Source organism: Canis lupus, chromosome 15 (assembly GCF_011100685.1).
Source record: "Canis lupus familiaris isolate Mischka breed German Shepherd chromosome 15, alternate assembly UU_Cfam_GSD_1.0, whole genome shotgun sequence".
In the NCBI taxonomy this organism is placed as follows: domain Eukaryota; kingdom Metazoa; phylum Chordata; class Mammalia; order Carnivora; family Canidae; genus Canis; species Canis lupus.
Window position 1 is genome coordinate 60,280,291 of NC_049236.1, and position 18,935 is coordinate 60,299,225.

The window sequence follows — 18,935 nt, forward strand, 5'->3', positions numbered from 1 at the left end:
ATTTTAATGTCTGAACCCAATTAGACAGTGGTGTTTAAATTTGCCTATGTCTGAGGATGACTGCAGAAGATTTGAAATGAATGTGTAACTACTCTGCAATGGTTATAAGGAAGATGAGAACCTAAACATGGTAATTGGAAATGGAGGAAATGTTCACACTATAAATAAATTCTCAGATATAAATTATGATTTGGTAGCAACAAGCACTGTACCCAGTATTCATCGGTTTATATATAGTGCTCATTTTCTGTTTGCATATATATATGTGTGTGTGTTTATATATGTGTAAAAATGAATTTGTATAAGTGAGAGAAGACAGAGGGTGCTATTCTTTTTCTTCTTCTTTTCTTTTTTTTTTTTTTGACACAGAGAAGAAATTTCACATCGCCAGACAGATATAAGTTCATTAAAGAAGGTACATAGTTCAAAATAATTGTAATCCTGAACACATATTGTTCTTAAATTAAGAAGAAGATAAATTCTACCTAATTGGTATTTTTTCTTATTCAGTATTTTGCACTTCGGTATAATTGAGTATTTGACAAACTTAGAAATGAACAAACAAGAGATAAATGTAGTATAGTTTAAACAGCTTTATAATATGTAAATACTGATTTACATGTCTGAAGGAGCACCATATGTCTGTTTTTGCCTGAAGTTTCCTGAGGTTGGAAAATGCCTACATATCTTCAAATCTACTTGAAGATGGCTTTATAGGTAGAGAAATGTCCATTTTTTCTCGTTTTTCCTCTCTAAAAGCACAACTTGTTAAATAATTGGCCTACAGAATACATGCTATTTCCAAAAATCAGAGTGACCCATTTACCTAAATTAGAAGACCATTAATCAATCCACTTGGTTTTTGATAATCTATTAGTCAAGGCAATCAGTATTATTGATGACACTGTCATTCTACTCCTGGACAGATTATCCCCCAAATCGAGAACAATGAAGACAAAAAGCCTTGCTAAGAACAAGGCATGTCTTTGGAAGATATAGGTTTAAAAAAAGCTATAAAATGCCATTTTTGTAAGCCTTTCAAGTTATTTTCTCATAAATGTCATGTGTGTGTATAACTATCAGTGCCTTAGTTCATCACATTTGTTCATTGAAAATATGAATTACTTGGATAAATGCTGAAAGACTATGTGAAATCACACTATACACTGATAACATTAGAATGTGGTGCTAGTTAAGATTTTCTTTGTTGAAGAACCCTTTACTCCATAGAATAAAGAGCATAGTGTATAATCTGAACTTTTGCTGAGGACTGCAATAAACGTAATTATTCATTTCAAAGAAAGAAATTAGGTCTACAACACTATCATATTAGTAATGCATATATTCGCATTTTTCTCATTTTTCGATCACATAGACAAAGAAAGAGCCATTTTATCTTTTCCAAGTTTGACGCCTCCCAGTAGAGAGAAAGCAAGACTTGAAAGTGAGACCCTGTGACTCTACGTTGAGTAATCCCAACTAATTCACCCATGACAGGTTACCAACGGTGTTCATATCCATATTTCCTACCAACTCAGCTGTTATTAAAATGAACAGGAGAAAGATGATTATTACTTCCTATAAGACTCAGCAAAACAAAGGCAAAGCCTAAGGAAAAGAATAAATTTATGAACTTTCTTAAGAGTCTGTCACCTCTTGGAAATAAATGATTCTTATTAGGAGACCTTTCTCACCTGAATACTGAAAACTCTGCGCAGCTGATCTTTTGCTCATGGAATGGACTTTGACAATAGAATATCAGTCTCATCTTTGTACAGAAAAAGTAACAGAAGGAATTAGCAGAATACCGTAAAAATTTTTAAAAAATCCGTTACTGAGTGAATATAAATCTAGGACTAATAGGTAGAAAATAGAAGGACACAGGCCTAGAAAGAATGTTTTCACAATTAGAGATATTAAAAAGAGACTGTCCCAGGAAACTGAATGTCCAAGGGAGAAAAAGATGATGGTGTGTGCTGATGTTCCAAGGGTCTTCAAAGATCAGACTGGAGAGTGAACTAGATGATCTAGGAATCTACGAACCCAGTCTTCCCGTTGCTGTAATACTTATCTAAAGTGTTAAGGTAAAAAGAAGTATTTTTTTTCCCTCTAAATAAATATGGAGAGCAAACCAACTAACTGAAATGTTATTTTACTTTAAAAATCTTATTTGTAGAGCATATTATCTCAGTTTTTAAATTTCAAATATATCTAGAGATATATGGAGAAACATATATAAAGCTGTGCTAAGTGTGAAATCTAGATGTTTCATGATGCCACTCCCTTAGGTCCAAGTTCAATTGCCTTCTTTATGACGTACTGCAGAACTAAGTTACGCTTCCTACCATCTGTGGCCACATGAACTCATAGTTATGGACCTCAACAGGACTTCTAACAATGCTTTTCCACCTTGCTGTGCTTAGCACTGCCACACTTAGCAAAAATATAAGGGATACCCAGTTAAATTTGAATTTCAGATAAACAATAAATACTTTTTTTAGTATGTGTATGTCCCACTGAAAAATTATTTGTTGTGATCTGAAATTTTACCCAGATTTCTAAATCAGAAACTTGAAATCAGATACATATGTAAAAGTTATCGTCAAATCCTGTTTGATTTGTTTACTTTCATAATACTTTAAAAATCCATCTACTTCTTTTTTTTAGCTACTATTTAAAAAAAGATTTATTTATTTATTTGAGTGAGAGAAAGAGTGCATGAGCGCAGGAGAGCAGGAAGGCGGGGGGCTGGGGTGCAGAGAGAGAATCTTCAAGAAGATTCCCCATAGAGCATGGAGCCCCACATGAGATGCCATCCCAGGACCCATGAGATCTTGACCTGAGCCAAACCCAAGAGTAGGAAGCTTAACGGAATGAGCCACCCAGGTGCCCCACTGTCTACTTTTCTTATTCTCACAGCCACCACCAGCTCTGGGGCAGCTGTGTCTTTCTAATTGGTTTCCTTTTCCTTCAGTCTTGGCCTCTCCAATCTGTTTTCCAAAAGCAGCTTGAGTGGTCTTCCGGAGTACTCAGGAGATAGCGTCATTCTTTTTCCTTAAAAGCATACAGAAATTTACCCTTGACTTTAAAACACAGTCCAAACTCCTAACTGTGGTTGGTAAAGAACTCCATGGTTGACTACCATTCCCCTCCTCCTACTTGCTGTGAGGCCACACTCAAATCTTTTTATGCCCGATCTCACTCATCTCTGGGTATTTACCGATGCCATATCCTTTTCCTGGAACAGGTTGTCCTTTCTCTCTGCTCTCTCCTTTGGATTTCTTCTCAATTATTAGTTTCTCAGGGAAACCTGCTTTGTTCTATGAGATGCAATGTGTTCCTTCAGCTTCATTCATGGATTTTTTTTTCTTACATTTGCTTGTTTAATTATTTGTTTTAACAAGTGGAATATAAGTTAATGAGGGATGGGGCCATTGCTGTATTTCCCACTGTATTTCCAGCTTCTAGAACACTCTTTGATACAAAGTAAATTTCCGATAAATAGTTGTTCACTGTGTGAATGAATGAATAAATGACTACAAAGATCCGATGACAAGGATAAGAAGGATCCGTCTTAAACATAATTCTCTTAGGACCTCAGGCCTATTATTAAAAAATTATCTAAATCAATCTTACAAATGCTAGTGCTTTGTCAAAAAGCATGATTGTGTTGCTCTTGGAAAGTGGTTTTCTGCTATGAACATTTTGAGTTTTAGAAATGTTCTCTTCCCATTTCCCCACACCTGGTATAAAGTTATGGCAATTTAAGAATTAAGTCAAAAAACAGATAATTGTTACCATTTTCTCATTTTCCTCCAAAACTTTTCTTAAAAAAATGAGACTGTGCATAAAGAAAGTTATGGCAAAACAATATAAAGTATACCTTCAAACTCACTGTCCAACCCAGACTAGGCTAGAACATCATAAGGAGTTAGTTACTTTTGGGCTCTTCCTCTTTTAAATAAACCATTGGTGGAATTACCCTGTGCCACCCAATTCCCATTCTTCTCCCCCATGGTTTTGCATCTACTCTTTTAGCAACTTCTAATTTTGAAGCCATTCCAAGAATTCTTTTTGGACAACTGCTACATGTTAGAATTATTCTGAGTACTGTGGAGAGCATCAAATAGGGATAAGACATAATTCGTACTTCAAGGAGCTTAGTCTATAAGAAACAGAGAAGTAACACACATGAAGCTGCTAGAAAATAAGCAAATTGTAAGGAAGTGCTACCGACTACAAAAACTTATGGGAATCCGGAAAAAAAGATCACTGTGCACCAGGATAGTTTTGGAAAAAAGCTTTATGAAGAGGATAAAAACGAGATGAATGTTAAAGCATATCTCAGTGTGGGCACTTGGAGAGGAGGAGAAAGACATTGGGAAGGGGGAGAGCTGCTCTGGATGGTAGTTCAGCGCTACTGCTTTGTTTATTTTTTCCAGCTTAGAATTCTTGTCCCACTTTGTCTGGGACTGATGCTATTCTTTTTGTTACTGAAATGTCTTTTCCCCAAAGAAAAGTGGGTTCTGGAGGGGTTGCCAACAGTCACATTTAAAACCAGCCTTCCCACCAAAGGACTTGCTTGGTCCAGGCATCCTGCCCAATGCCCCCCCGGAGACCATGATTAGCCCAAGGTTGTGACCTAGGGCAGGCTAATTCTATTCCATCCCTGGAAATGCATGTGTAACTGCTCAAAGAGAACATTTCTCTTTTCTGTTAAGTCATGACTGGTAAAATGTAAGCCTAAAGCTATCTCTGCCCACACTGTCTCTTCCCTCTGCTGTACAGAGGAAGCTTGCCTGCAGTTGAAGAAAGTGAGAACACACAGAGAGGAGAGAGAACCACATTGTTTGAATCTCTGCAGTCTCTGAGGCCATCTGTATACCTGGATTTCCTATGTCTGCGGCCAACTCATCCCCTTCTTGTTTAAGCTCGTTTGAATTGGTTTCAGTCAAATTTAACCCGATAGAAGAGTCCTGACCAAAGCAGGTACTAGGGTACAGGGCGGATGTGGAGAAAGAAGGGGAGTGTAGGGAACGATCAAAATGGGACATTAACAATGAGACAGAGGGCACAGATCAAAAGCAAAACAAACGATGAGATCTGGTTAGAGATTGGACATAACCACTGCAGAAGAAAAAACAGCCCCAAACTGGAAATTCAGGGTATTTGTGAACTCTGTCAGAAATGGGGGTAGTTGTGATGAGGAAGTGGGTTCGAACAGACACAATAGGCAAACCATGACATGGGAGTTCCTGGTAGAGTCGGGGCTTTGTCAGTCTATGGTTTAAGCCAGATGAGCAGCACTTACTGGTACAGCAGTGCGACGAGCTACAAGACAGTAACCTAACTTTGCTTTGTGTCAGCACTCAATAGACTACGACAGAAAATGGTAATTATGCTTCCCAGAGTCATCTTTTCTTATTTATTTATTTATTTATTTATTTATTTATTTATTTATTTATTTATTTATGAGAGAGAGAGAGAGAGAGAGGAAAGCATGAATACATGGGCAGGGGGAGGGACAGAGGGAGAGGGTCTTAAGCAGACTCCGTGCTGAGCGCAGAGTCCAATGCGGGGACTCCATCTCACCACCCTGAGGTCACGACCAGAATCCAAGAGTCGGACGCCCAACTGACTGCACCACCAAGGTGCCCCCCAAACTCATCCTTTCAATTATTTGTGCTTTTGTTCCACTTAAGGCCCAGGAGAAATGTAGCACAGAGTAGTGGTTCTCAAAATGCGGCCCCTTACATCAGCAACATCTCTATCTCCTGCGAACACTTTAGAAATGCAAATTCATGGACTCAGCCCTAGAGAATGGGATCAGGAAACCCTGGGTGGGTCCACTAACCCGTGCTTTAACAAGCCTTGTGGTCTATGCTAACGTCCACTAAGGCCTGAGCTCTGCTGATGTAGAGTTTGTACGTTGGTTCCCTGGCAGGTGAGGTCACACCGGTCACTTAGTGCTTTCACATCGATTTCACATGGTAAGAATAATTCCCTTAGAAAAACTCATTTTCCCTAAATCTGCTCATTCAAAAATGGTATGTTGAGTACATTCTATCTGCCAGGCCCTGTTCTAGGCACTGTGGACACCAGGAAAAAAATCTGAAACGGTCAATCACAAAAATACCTGCGTGTCGGCAATGAAACATTATGCTACGGGAGTGATTCCCGGGAGGCTTGAGTGGTGAGCATCATGAAGGGGTCCCCAAGGAGACTGCATTTCATCCAAGAAAGAATGACTAAGAGTTAGTCTGGGGAAGAGAAGAGACAGCACGATGACTTCAGTCTCCTGTGCGTCGTAATGAGAGAAACCTTCTCTGAAGAAGGCTTTGGTGAGGGTGGGAAAGCAGGTACGGTGCCCACTTGGGAGCAAATGGCAGGAACAGCAAAGGAGGAAGGGCTCCGGAGCTTCTGCTTTGTGGTCGCGGCCGAGGCTGGCTCTGCCCGCGCGTGTCCCACCAGCAGGCGTGCAAGTTCACAGGCAGCTGCTGCTTCTCTCACGGGGGACCCCGGGCCGAGGCTGTGTCCCTCCGAAGGCCTTTCTCCTCTGCACCGTCTCATTTAGAGATTTCGCTCCCTCCCCAGTCACCATGGTCAGCTGCCTGAGAATGACCCCATCTCCCTGGCTTCGAGAAGATTCCCATCATCAGTGTCTTTGGGCTGCTGCCCCGGGCCAAGGCGTCACGTTAATAACAATTGCAAATACGCGATTGTTTAGTGTCCGTCTGTGTCTAGTTCACTAATGCTTGCAAAATTACACAGCACCGGCTGTGGCTGCTCCCCTGCCTTTCGGTGACACGTCTCATACCGCGTGCGGGACAGCTGACCCTGCAAGGCCACTGCCACCACACACGGCCTGCCCGTAATTGAACTCATCGTGTCTTCCCCAAACCGCCTCCCCTGCCCTCTTCTGCCTTTGTCAGTGACAGCGACATTTACTGTCCCCCGAGTTCCAAGGTTTGGAGTCACCCTGGACCCCCTTGTCTTATGCTCTCACCAATGCAAGCACCAAGATTGCTTCCGGTCGCGGGGGAGGGGGGGTGGAATGCTTCTCCTCCCTTCCCTTACCCTTTCTCATCCTAATCCCACTTACCTCGAAGCAGGACACATTCCACCTTATTGCAACTTGTTCTCTGAAATCTAGGTTCCTTTCCCAAAGCAGCCCCAGGGCCACTGCGACTGTCTGTGTTATTCTTCTGTCTACGACAGTCACCGTCAGGCCTACTGTATTTAGCCAAGGCTGCTCTGTATTCTTTGTTGCAGCGAAATCTTTTCTTCCTAAAGGGATAGTAGATGGAACTCCATTATATGCAAGAGGTAATCGGGAAGCTTCTCTGACTGAAGATGGGCTAAAGGAAGCACAATCCCCTTGATCTCTTCTCAGCTTCTAGGGCAGCCTGTTAGGTACCAAAAGGGGCTCATCGAGGCATCTTTGAGAAACAAAGATGTCCTGAACACAGTTAAACTCTTTGGAAAGATATGCATGTTTTCTTTACAAAGTCTTTTTTAGAAAGTTTTTTTAGGGGCACCTGGGTGGCTTAGTGGGGTAAGCGTCTGTCTTTGGCTCAGGTCATGATCTCAGGGTTCTGGGATCTGAGTCTGAGTTGGGCTCCAGGCTCATGGGGAGGGGGGTCTGCTTCGCCCTTGCCCTCTGGCCCTCCCCTCCTGGCTCACGTGCAATGTCTCTCTCAAACAAATAAATAAAATCTTTTAAAAACACTAAAAAAAAATCCAAAAACCAAACTTGTAACCTATGTGAACTTTCCAACCTCATCATTTAAGCTCACACAAAGTTCTTCAGTGTCATTCCCTCATCTCTGTCTGGGCTCCTGGTATTTCCCCTGCCTGGAGTGCCTGCAATGCCCAGCATGCCTCTCTGTCAATCCAACTCTACTCTTCTTAGTCCCAATCCCACTTCTTAATGGGGTTTCTGGATTGTTCCAGCTCTCAGAAATTTTTCTGTCTTAAAATTTCTGCAGTATTCCTTTTTTTTTTTTTTTTTAATTCACCCTATGCTATCTAATTTGTATCTTTTCAGGTGTGCGTGCAATTTCTCCCCCTAGGTAACAGGCCACTTAAGGGAAGAATCAAGTTTTTTGTTGCTTTTTGCCCTGAGCACTAGTATAATATGCAGTCCCCGTATTTGCTTAGTGGGTATATTCTGATGATAACCCACAGCAAGAAATAATAAGTATAGGCCCATCGATCTTACTTTCATTAATAGAAGTCTAAGTTAAATATCCTGTCTTTGAAAATGTTCCTTCCGAGCAGCGTTTTTAAGTTAGGAGAATCAGACACGACTTTAATTGCAAGCATTACTTTTTTCTCCAATTACCATTAAGCCTACAACTAGCTTCTTTCATTAAATTATGTTGGAAGTAGATTCAGGGAATGACAACAGATGGCCGCGAGTGGGGAGCTCTTAGTTTAGAGTGGAAATTGTGTTTTGTCCCAGAGCCGAACATTTCAGCAAAATCACACTTAAATCATATTCAAAAGATCATAAGAAACTTACATTAATACGTAAACAAACGGTGTCCCTTTTTTGAGATCTCTGAGCAGGTTTTACGTGGCCTTTCCCCCCTCCTCTCCGCCACCTTCTCCCCTCATTCATCGCACCCTGGCCACAGGAGCCCACTCTCAGCTCCCTGGACTGAGACATGTTGCTCCTCCTGGCCTGGTGCACTGACGCTTTTGGCCTGAATGGTCTTCCCTGTTTCTTTCCTTGATCAATTCCTGTCATTCTACGAGTCTCCGTTTGTCACCTCTCTAAGAGAGTTCTTCTTTGATCTCTCAAAATAGGTGAAGCTTCCATTTTCTGAGCTTTCATATTCCTTATCATGGCTGTGATTATATATCAACTGTGAAATAGTTTGTTTTGGTTCTGTGTTCCCCCTTAGACTGTGAGCTCTAAGAAACAGGTCAGACACTACAAATCCCCTGCACTGCAGTATTTTCAGTGCCCAGAATTGATGCAGAACAGGTGCTTAAATGAATAAAGGAATGAACATTTTATAAAAATCTTATAAAACTTGCAGATAAGCAAACCATTATAAAATTGTTTACATCCAGACCTTAAACTTCCTTGTCCTGTCTTGAATGGATAGGGGCAGCATTTTCTGGGTCAAGTGATTTGCATGAGACACACACACACGTTTATAAAGTAACTTTAACTTTCAGAAGACGAGCCCCAAACAACCAAACATTATGCGACAAAACTGCACTTGACCAACTTGAATGACTAGGGTGTGACATGAAAGCGTAAAAGTATTTGTTTTGTTTAAAATTATCTACCTTAAAAAATAAAATAAAATAAAATAAAATAAAATAAAATAAAATAAAATAAAAATCTGCCTTGTGCCCACCAGCATGGACAGTCATATAATTCCTATTCCCTTTATGTTATTTTGAAAGTGCATACGGTTGGGAAAAAATTGCAAGGAGTCTCACAGCTATGAAATGCCTACACGTTGAAACCTTTTAGGACGCGATTATCACTAAAGTTAATGTGTTCTCCTTCCCTGAAGGCTCCAGCAACCCCACTGATATGTCCATGACCTGTGTCTGTGTCCTTTCAGTCTTGAATTACCCTGCTGAGTCAGACAATTGGAGAACAAATTAGCACTAACTGCAGAGAAGATTTTTTTTCTGATATAAAATCTGACCTTAAAAAACCCAAGCCTTGAATATCTTTCTATCAGGATGCTAAAGTTCACCAAATTTGCATGAAAGGATCCAAGGTTTCCTACACTCTTACTCATATTTCCTCCACTGGTCTTGTCTTAAAACTAGAACAGGTACCGGACCCAACTGGTCTGTCAGTCCATTTACCAGGATAAATCGTTATCCAATTAATGGGAAGGGTGAAGAGGAAATCGAATTCTTTTCTGGAACGGCTTGCAAACCCATGGATGCTCCCCTGTTATTTCTTCTCCTACGCACCTGTCCTTGTTTTATCACCTCCCATCCAATCAGACAAGCAATAGTATGAATAAATGCTGTGTTTCGAGGGCAGGTGTCAAACGCACGCCTAACTCACAGCGGGCAGAAATGCATGTGGACGGCCCCAGGCCTTTCTCTACAGTGACTGACCTGCATATTCTTAAATTATCAGACCCGTCATGGTAGGTGGCAGGAGGCTTCTGCACAGAATTATTCACCTGGAACCCAGCAGCATCCGCATACTTGCCACCTTCTGCTCCTGCCAATATATCAGTGCTGGAATCTGCTTCTGAAAGTCTTTTCTGGATCGTTTCATAGTGGCCAAGGCGGTGCGAGGGCTGCAGATCCCTGGGCTGGTATTTGCCTTCCTCGCGCTGCCTTGAGGCTCTCTTCATCTCGAAGGCTCCTGTTGGCAGGGAAAGACTGCATTCCTGGTACCTTGTGCCTTTTCCTCTGCAGAGCTTTAAGGAGCAGCTCTCGCATTCAGTCAGCTCCTGTTGCTTTTTACCTTCGGGTTGCACATCTACCAGGGCCATTCCATTAGGAGCACAGGACGCATCCGCGTTTCCACATGGCTTGTGGCTATTTCTCCTTCTTCTTCGCGACCGTCGGAATTGAACTTGGGCTCTTCTCTTTGCCTGAATCCAGTGAGTCTCGTCTGTGGAAGATGAATCTGAAGAATCTGTGTAGCGCTCGCTCCCCCTGGGGCTTGTGATTTGGAGGTGAAAATCCTTTCTTCTCCCTCTTATTTGTGCTTCTGCATGCTCGTATCTCTCAGAGGCCCTCCTCCTCCTCCTAGGTCCTCTGTTTTACTGATTTCTTACCAGACTCCCTCCTAGCAGGGCTCAGCCCCATGACAGGGGTGCATTGCTCAAATGCATCTTCTGACATGTCATGCAAGATGGCAGATCTAGACAAAGCAGCAGGCAAAGGATGGGAGATGGGAATGGAGAGGAGAGCCATGGGAAAACAGAGAGAGAGAATGATGAAAATGACAGCATGGACCAGAAGTTGGTAAATAAAGATCAAATGAAGAAAATGCACTAAACAGGGAAAAATTAAGCCAGTATAAATTGTCCATGGATAATGTAAGGCAGAAGCAAGAGCCACAGTCTAGGGATATACAAGAGGAATACGAAACATCGGTCTGAACAATATTAAATAGGATCATTTGCTGAGCACTTACCTGCAGATGTCTTGAGTGGATGGACAGACGGACAACCTTGACTGGCTCCTGGGAGCTGTCCCTGTTGTTGGGCTGCTCGCCTGGAGAAACAAGTTAGATAATTTGGCATCTTGGTTAAGGTAATACATGGTCGATATCTTGCTTTTTTTCCACATATTTAAAAAATTACAGCAAACGTGGCTGCCGGTCATGTTGCTCACAAGGCAGCTCACAACATATAGGAAGTTGGAGGGTTCGTTTTGCAAAAGTAAAACTTGTTTGAGGAACTTGGAACAGCTGAAATGCTGTACCACTTAGCTGTTGCTACATTTATGAGAGAGGAAGATGATTCCACAAGTTTCTGTTCTATTTACTGTAAACATCTAAGTGGAATGGCTCATTTGCCTTGGAAACAATGGGTGACACTTGAATATTTCATAATACGAAGAATATAAAGGCTGTGGTCCGCCAAGAATGCTAATAATCTGGGAAGCCTAAATAATCAAGTAGCCATTAGACTGCTAGAGACTGCCTGGAATTAACATGAAGTCACAGCAAGGCCATAGGAGATCATGTATTTGAAAACGTTTTGCACTATTTAAAAGCCTACAGTTATTGCTATTATTATTTCATCACTGAAACTAATAAAATCCATCCATCACAACGTTATTGACCTTTCGTACCTTTTAACCTTGTGATCACACTGAGCTCGACAATAACAGAACCTGAACCAATTCAGATTGTTAGCACAGAGTTGAGCACATCTCACCGAACTCCTGCCTTTGAAACGCAGCATTTTCTTCACGGAGTTTGACTTCTTTGGCCTGTTGTATTTGCTACAGATGATGGTGATAAATCAAAAGCTAGAACGTACTGAGAATTGGCTGCGTGCCCGGCATTGTGCTGTGGCCTTATCAACTGCCTCTTAAATCCTTACAGTAATCTCACGAGTGGGAAATAGTAACTGTTTGGAGTGAATAGTATGTGCCAAGCACTGTCAGTGAATTTTCATTTGTCTGTTCATTAATCTTCACGAGAAGCGAGTGTGTTAAATGCTGTAATTATTTTCATGTTTTCAATAAGGAAACTGAGAAGTTGGTGCTGCTTCTTATGAGTAGGTGCTGGAGCAGAGGTTTGGAATGAGGAATCTTTCTCTTTCATCTGTTCTCTTAGCCACCTGGTAATATACTTCTTTACACAGGAGGAGACTAAAGGGGGTCCCTGACCAAGGACGTACACAGGTGGCTTCTAGAAGCTGGATAAGGCTAGGGTCTTCCCTAGACCCTCCAGAAGGAATGCAGTCCTGTTGATACCTCGATTTTGGCTCAGTGACCTCATGTTTGACCTCTGACCTCTAAAACCACAAGATAATAAAGTGCTGTTTTAATTCAACAAGTTTGTGGTGATTTGTCACAACAGCCATAGGAAACTAATATAGGAGATGAGATCTAAGTTAATCTAAAAGGCAAGCTAGAGTTATTAAAGAAGAGATTAAAAATATTCTAGGCAGAGGACACAGGGAGCCAAAAGGGAAGTTCTCAGCATGCTCCAACGGACTAATTTACATCTGCACACTTCTGACTTAGAATTATCAGAGGCTTCCCTATCAATCCATGAACACTGCATTTTTAAAATATTTGAATGTCATCTTTGTTTTTTTTTTTTTTTTGAATGTCATCTTTGAACACCAGTCCATGTTTGTTTGTTTGTTTGTTTTAATTTGTTTTTTTTTTTATTTATTTATGATAGGCACACAGTGAGAGAGAGAGGCAGAGACACAGGCAGAGGGAGAAGCAGGCTCCATGCACCGGGAGCCTGACGTGGGATTCGATCCCGGGTCTCCAGGATCGCGCCCTGGGCCAAAGGCAGGCGCCAAACCGCTGCGCCACCCAGGGATCCCACCAGTCCATGTTTGATTATATCCTTCAATATTTCTATCAAAACTCATTTATTTCAAATTTTTAATTCAGATTAACTTCATTTCTGTATCCACTGAACAGGTAGGTATATAGTCATTTTTTATAAAATATAAGCATTTCTGTGCTCTATGCAGTAAACAGTAAGTTTTATTAGATTGGGCACCACTCATCCCACATACAATCACTGAGGTTAGTAGGGAGCTCTGCATGCAGCAGCCACTGAATAAAGTGAAGTTTACTACTCATTTTTTTTTAAAAAAAGCGATGAAGACCTCAAATCACTGATGATGTGAACCAAAATATGTTGAGTATCATCATGGATACCCATGGCTACTTAACAACACATCGAAGTCAATCCTATGAAGCTGTACAGGGAAAGGATGTTGAAACAGGCATAATCATAATAAAAAAATTTATAGTCTCTCAGGTTTAAGCAAATGTACCTTCTACAACAAGAATGTGATTTGTCAATGAGTAACAACACAGAACATTGAAAAACATGCAGCTTCCCTTTGGAGGATTTTTTGGTCCACCACGAGACTGAATCAAATAGCATTTATGTCTATAACCCTTAAGTATTTTGAAGGAAATAGAAATCATCCTTATTGTTCATCAAGAATCTTCAAACAGCTCACATCCAGTATTAGTTTATACATATTCAGTTTGGTGCTCGGGAAGCACATTAAGAAATTGATTCATACCTACTATAGTCAAGGTGGGGGACACTAAGCACTGACATATATTGTTGAAGTAATTGTAAATCGGCACAACTTATTTGGAGGGAAATTTGGTAACCTTTATCAAGGTAGAAAATGTCTATGGTATTCAAGTCAGAAATTCTATTCACAGGAATCAATTTTATGAAAACACCTGCAAAATTGCCCAAAGGTATGTTCGTTAGGACAAGAATTTCATTGTAGTATTGTTTGCAATAGCAAAGAGTTTGGAAACAACTCAAATGTTTGTTATTAACACTGAAGTACATAAGCCATTTTAAGAAATGAGATACACCACATACATGCACACACACACACACACACACGTGTAGAATATATTTTTAGGTGAAAAGTTAAGCTTCAAAACTGTATATAGTATGATCTCATTTGGGTAAATGCTTTCATGATGTATGCTATCATATGAATAGGACACACTTGGAGGGGTGTACATCCAACCATTAGCAGCGATTAACTTTGTGAGGTGGGATTATGAGAACCTTTATTTTTCGGGTTATATACTTTTATAATTTAAAATTTTAATTTTAGTAAAAGGAAAAATAATTTTTTTAAAGATTTATTTATTTATTCGAGAAAGAGAGAGAGAGGTGAGGAGGGGTAGGGGGAGAGGTAGAGAAAATCTCAAGCAGACTTTGTGCTGAGTGTGGAGCCTGATGTAGGGGCTTGATCTCACGAGCCGAGGTCATGACCTGAGCCAAAACCAAGAGTGGAACACTCAACTGGCTGAGCCACCCCAGCGCCCCAACTTTCTAATCATATTAATGATGATATCATATATGACAACGGTTAATATCAAAAATCAGGATTGGTATTTTTTTCATCTAATATTTACGTGATAAAGTGATTTCTTATTTAGCTTCTTTGAATTCCACTTTGATCCTTCAGTTATATGTACTCAATATGGTATCCACGTAAAATAATTTTTATGATGGTAACATGAAATCACTGACCAGATAATTGCTTTGTGGAATGTACAAGAGTTATAATCAAAGAATGTTAGAATTCTTTTTATTCATTCCCAGCAAATCATGTTTTCTCCCCACAGTGGATTCAACAGTATCCTCTCACTCAGACAGAAGGTCAGTGATTCTCAATCCTGGCTAAAAATTAGAATCACTGGGGAAGTTTTCAAATAAATTTCTCTAACCTGGCTGGATTCCAGAATCTTTTGAGGAATGGGCCTCAGGGGTACAGGACCTGACCGTCAGTATTTTTAAAAGGTGCCACAGTGACACAATGTGCAGCCAAAGTTAAGAACCACTGGCTTAGGTCAAAGGGGATACAATTTTACTTCTAATTTCATACTAGATATTTTTTTTCCTGAGACTCCAGTGATAATATTCCTGAAAGCTTGATTTTTTTAAAAAGATTTTATTTATTTATTCATGATAGTCAGAGAGAGAGAGAGAGAGAGAGAGAGAGAGAGAGAGGCAGAGACACAGGCAGAGGGAGAAGCAGGCTCCATGCACCGGGAGCCCGATGTGGGATTCGATCCCGGGTCTCCAGGATTGCCTGGGCCAAAGGCAGGCGCCAAACCGCTGCGCCACCCAGGGATCCCTTGATTTTTTTTTTTTTTTGAGAGAGAAAAGTGTTTTTGAAATTCTCAAATCTCATGTTTATACATGTAGAAAAGATCTTGGACTTCTGGGCATAGTTTTACTACAACCGATAGTGTAGAGAGGTAAAGGGTTTGACTTTAAATCTATAGTTTACAGGAAGAGAAATTACTATCTGCTCACTATTACCTGCTGTTGAAGAACAGGAGAGGGAGAGAAGAATGAAGGATGAAATTCCTGAGAGACTTCGCCATTTATCCATCCTGGGTTGAACATGGTTTGGGGAGAACAGGTGGAGGCAGGACAGGATATATGCAAGACTCACCAGGAGATGGTTGTGGGAAAACAAAGAGACTGATGTTTGTTCTTCCTTTCCCTGGAAAGACTACAATGTCTTTCAGATTAGCTTTTTAATGAGCAAGAGAGGTGCCTAATATAGCACCTACATGGTTGGGTGGAAGTGACAGAGGCAGATGGACCTGTACCAGTTTTCCTACTCTTCCAGACTGGGGTACAGTGAGGAAATCCATATGTTTCCTTGTGTTTTCCCAAGTGTGTGAGAGATAATTGAGATTGCTAGCCTGGGGAAGTAAGCAAGGGTCAACAAGAGTTCAAGTCAATGTGACTTTGTAACAGAGGGGCCACAGAAAAGACCATCGGGCAAAAGGCCTGGCAATGACAATGAAAACTCAAGTGGAATGGAAGGTCAGAGCCTGTCACTAGGTCTTGGTGTCTTAGCAATAAATCTGGTAAAAACCTGCAGTAGAGAACTCTAAAGAAACGAATGTGCCTTAGTGTATTCTAAAAATTTAAGGGATAATGGGAAGAAACCTTGAAAGACTGGATGTGTTGAAGTTTGGAACTGGGAGAGACTGCGAGCTTTCTTTGAAAAAAAAAAAAATCAAACATTTCCCATATCAGTCATAAAGAGAACTCAAGAAGAAGATACAGAGAATGAGATTACTTTTAGAAAGTCACATGTTTTTTCCCCTTGTATTGTGCAAAATTTACCACACTTCATCCTGAGGGCCATGTGGGATACCTAAGATGCTGTACCATTGGCTGATTACAAAATCTAGATGTAGAAGAAAGCAATCTTGAAGTTGCGTCTATAATCTTATGGATTAGAAATAGTGCATTAAAGAAAGATGCAGGCCAGACAAAAGGAAAAGAGTAGCACTTAAGGTTGTCCTAATGCTCCTTTTGGCACATCAAGTTTTGGGAGGAACTGAAAATCCTTCCAAAGAAAGAAAAGCCAAGACTACCTTTGGCAATTCACACCATTAGGGGTTAGACTTAGGCTAACCCTAAGGCTAGATTGTTTGAGAGGTCTAAAAGAGAAGCTAAAGCTAATGGTGCAGAATCCATCTTGCCTTGGAAGGCCCTAGAAGGCCAGCAAGTAGAGCCCCACTGGTCTGCAGAGGCCAAGCTGTGCCAGCCTACATGTCCTACTGGAATAGACAGTTGAAAACAAAGATGGAACAGCGATTGTCAGCAGGGAGGGCACAGCAGGGGATTTGTTTTGAAGTACCAGCTCACGTCATTTCCTCTTCTTAAACGCCACCCATTCCCACTGATATCCATCAGACTCAAGAAAAGCTTGGGCAGCAGTCAAGATTGAACCCTGGGAGCAAGGGATGATAGGCTGATTTTGAGAGGAAAGAATGTCTCTTGGGGGAATAAATGGACACCATTCTGTGAAGGAGTTGAGGATCCATCATGGTACCCAGTCTACCTTGTCAAAGGTAGACATCCTGGGAGATAGAGAAACAGATTCAGGCAGTTGCCTTTGGTACCCCGTGTCACATCTCAGCCCACCTCTGATAACTGCAGCCCTAGTGAACAATTCCTTTGTGAACACCAACTGAACTCTTGGTGAGAATGTCCCATCTCAAGTGAGTGCAACCTAGCTTCTACCATCTACTCCTAAAACCATGGAAAAACCCACTTGGCCCTGCACGAGCCTCAATGCAAGGGAAATAATACTTCTAGGAACAAATGTAAAAAAAAATGGGAGTCAGAAGCTTGTGGGGAAATTGTCCATTCTATCCCTCAGGTAGAAAATTCTGAAGGACACTTTTGGATATCTCTCAGGGGTCCCATGAGAGCCACAGCTGACTTCAAAATGCACTTTTAAATTGGCTTTTTGCTCACCTTGTCTAATGTTTTCTAATTTCTCATTTATGATTCCTGGGATGACTTCTGAAATACGCCACCTGCACCAAAAGTCCTGTCATCAGTACTGCTTTGAGGGGAACCTAGACTGAGAGATGGTTGGTGGCAGAAATACTACCAGATAGAATTTAGGAGGCGGGTCACTCATCATCAAACATCACAGGGAACTCTTTGCTGGTCGAAGTGCGGTGGTGATAATGCCTAGTGAGCTGTAGCATCACAATTACTGGCTTTGCTGAGGTGCAGATGATAGGGAAGCATGCAGGAGCTCTGGAATTTGTAGGGTAAGGACCAATGGTAATTTTAAGGATATACAGTTGCTTGGCTTTGTTAACTGCCTTGGAAGCTTCAGTGAAAGAGATTGGCAGGTCCAGTTTGGCCAGCTACCAACTGAGGATACTTTGCCAAAGCCTGTGTATAAGCTCAAGCCCAAAGTACAGAGACGTTACCCGTAAGTAGCTCTCTGTCAAAAGGGAGCAGAGCCTGAAGGATGAGCCATCAGTCCCCAGTCCCAGGTGTCAAGCCTTGGGGACATTCTTTATATTTCATAAGGAGATCCCGGTGGAATCAAGCCTTGTTGCCACATGAGCGCCTTCTCTGTTACACCCTTCGATTGCCTTCTCCTTTTTTTTTTTTTTTTTTTTTTTCTGTCTCACTTTCCTTCTCCCTCACTGCCTAGGGAACACTTCCCGAACAAGCTACCCGTAATAAGTCCCTGTCCTTGGGCCTTACTTCCGTAAGTCAGACACTGGAGGTTTAGGGCGGGCCCGATCATCAGATGAGCTGGCTGGCTGATGTCCCTGCACCTGCTGGTCTGGACTACCTCCCATGCTTCTGAGTTACACGTCCTCTAGATACAGACCCGGTGCCCAATCTGAGTCTCATTGTAAGAAGATGAAGTTCCACTCCTGGCCCTTTCCTCAGCCTGTTGCAGTTAATCGTCTAGAGAGAGGAAAGTATTCTCACAGCTCTCACTGCCTCTCATTTTTCTAGATTTTGATCTGTATACTCACAGAGCTTCGAGGTTTATCCTCCTAAGGTATAACCCCATGTGTTTCCTTTGTCCTATGAGAAGGTTTCAGTGGTTCCCCACTACTTAATAAATACAAGAGGCCAGTTTGGGATCTGGGGGCCTTTGTGTTTTGACTCCCATTTATTTTTCTGGTATTTAACTCAGCCACTCCTCTTAATTCCTGAATTCTGGGAAAAACCTCGCTTATTTGTCTGTCAATACAATCATATCCATATTTATCATATGATCATATCCATATTTATCATATTACCGACTATGTCTCATACTTTGATTTCTATGCCATTTTCTGTAGAGAAAATAGCAAAAGTGAAGCTGTGGGATTTTCCTCGAGGCCTCCCTCATTTTCTCAGCTCTATGCACAGCCATTCTCCTTCGAACTCCAACAGCTCTTTTAACTTCTCT

General features: G+C 41.4%; 1 protein-coding gene across 2 annotated transcripts in view; it reads right to left on the reverse strand.

The window, feature by feature from the left end:
• Window positions 1-18,935, reverse strand: part of MARCHF1 (membrane associated ring-CH-type finger 1) — a 798,496-nt gene that overhangs the window by 74,122 nt on the left and 705,439 nt on the right. The window contains exon 5 of one of the 2 annotated variants that reach the window (XM_038559139.1): window positions 11,138-11,217. In XM_038559139.1, the coding sequence (XP_038415067.1) occupies window positions 11,138-11,217 (80 nt within the window). Of the gene's footprint in view, window positions 1-10,169; window positions 10,406-11,137; window positions 11,218-18,935 lie in introns of those variants that run through there. The other variant, XM_038559140.1, reaches the window with a different exon arrangement.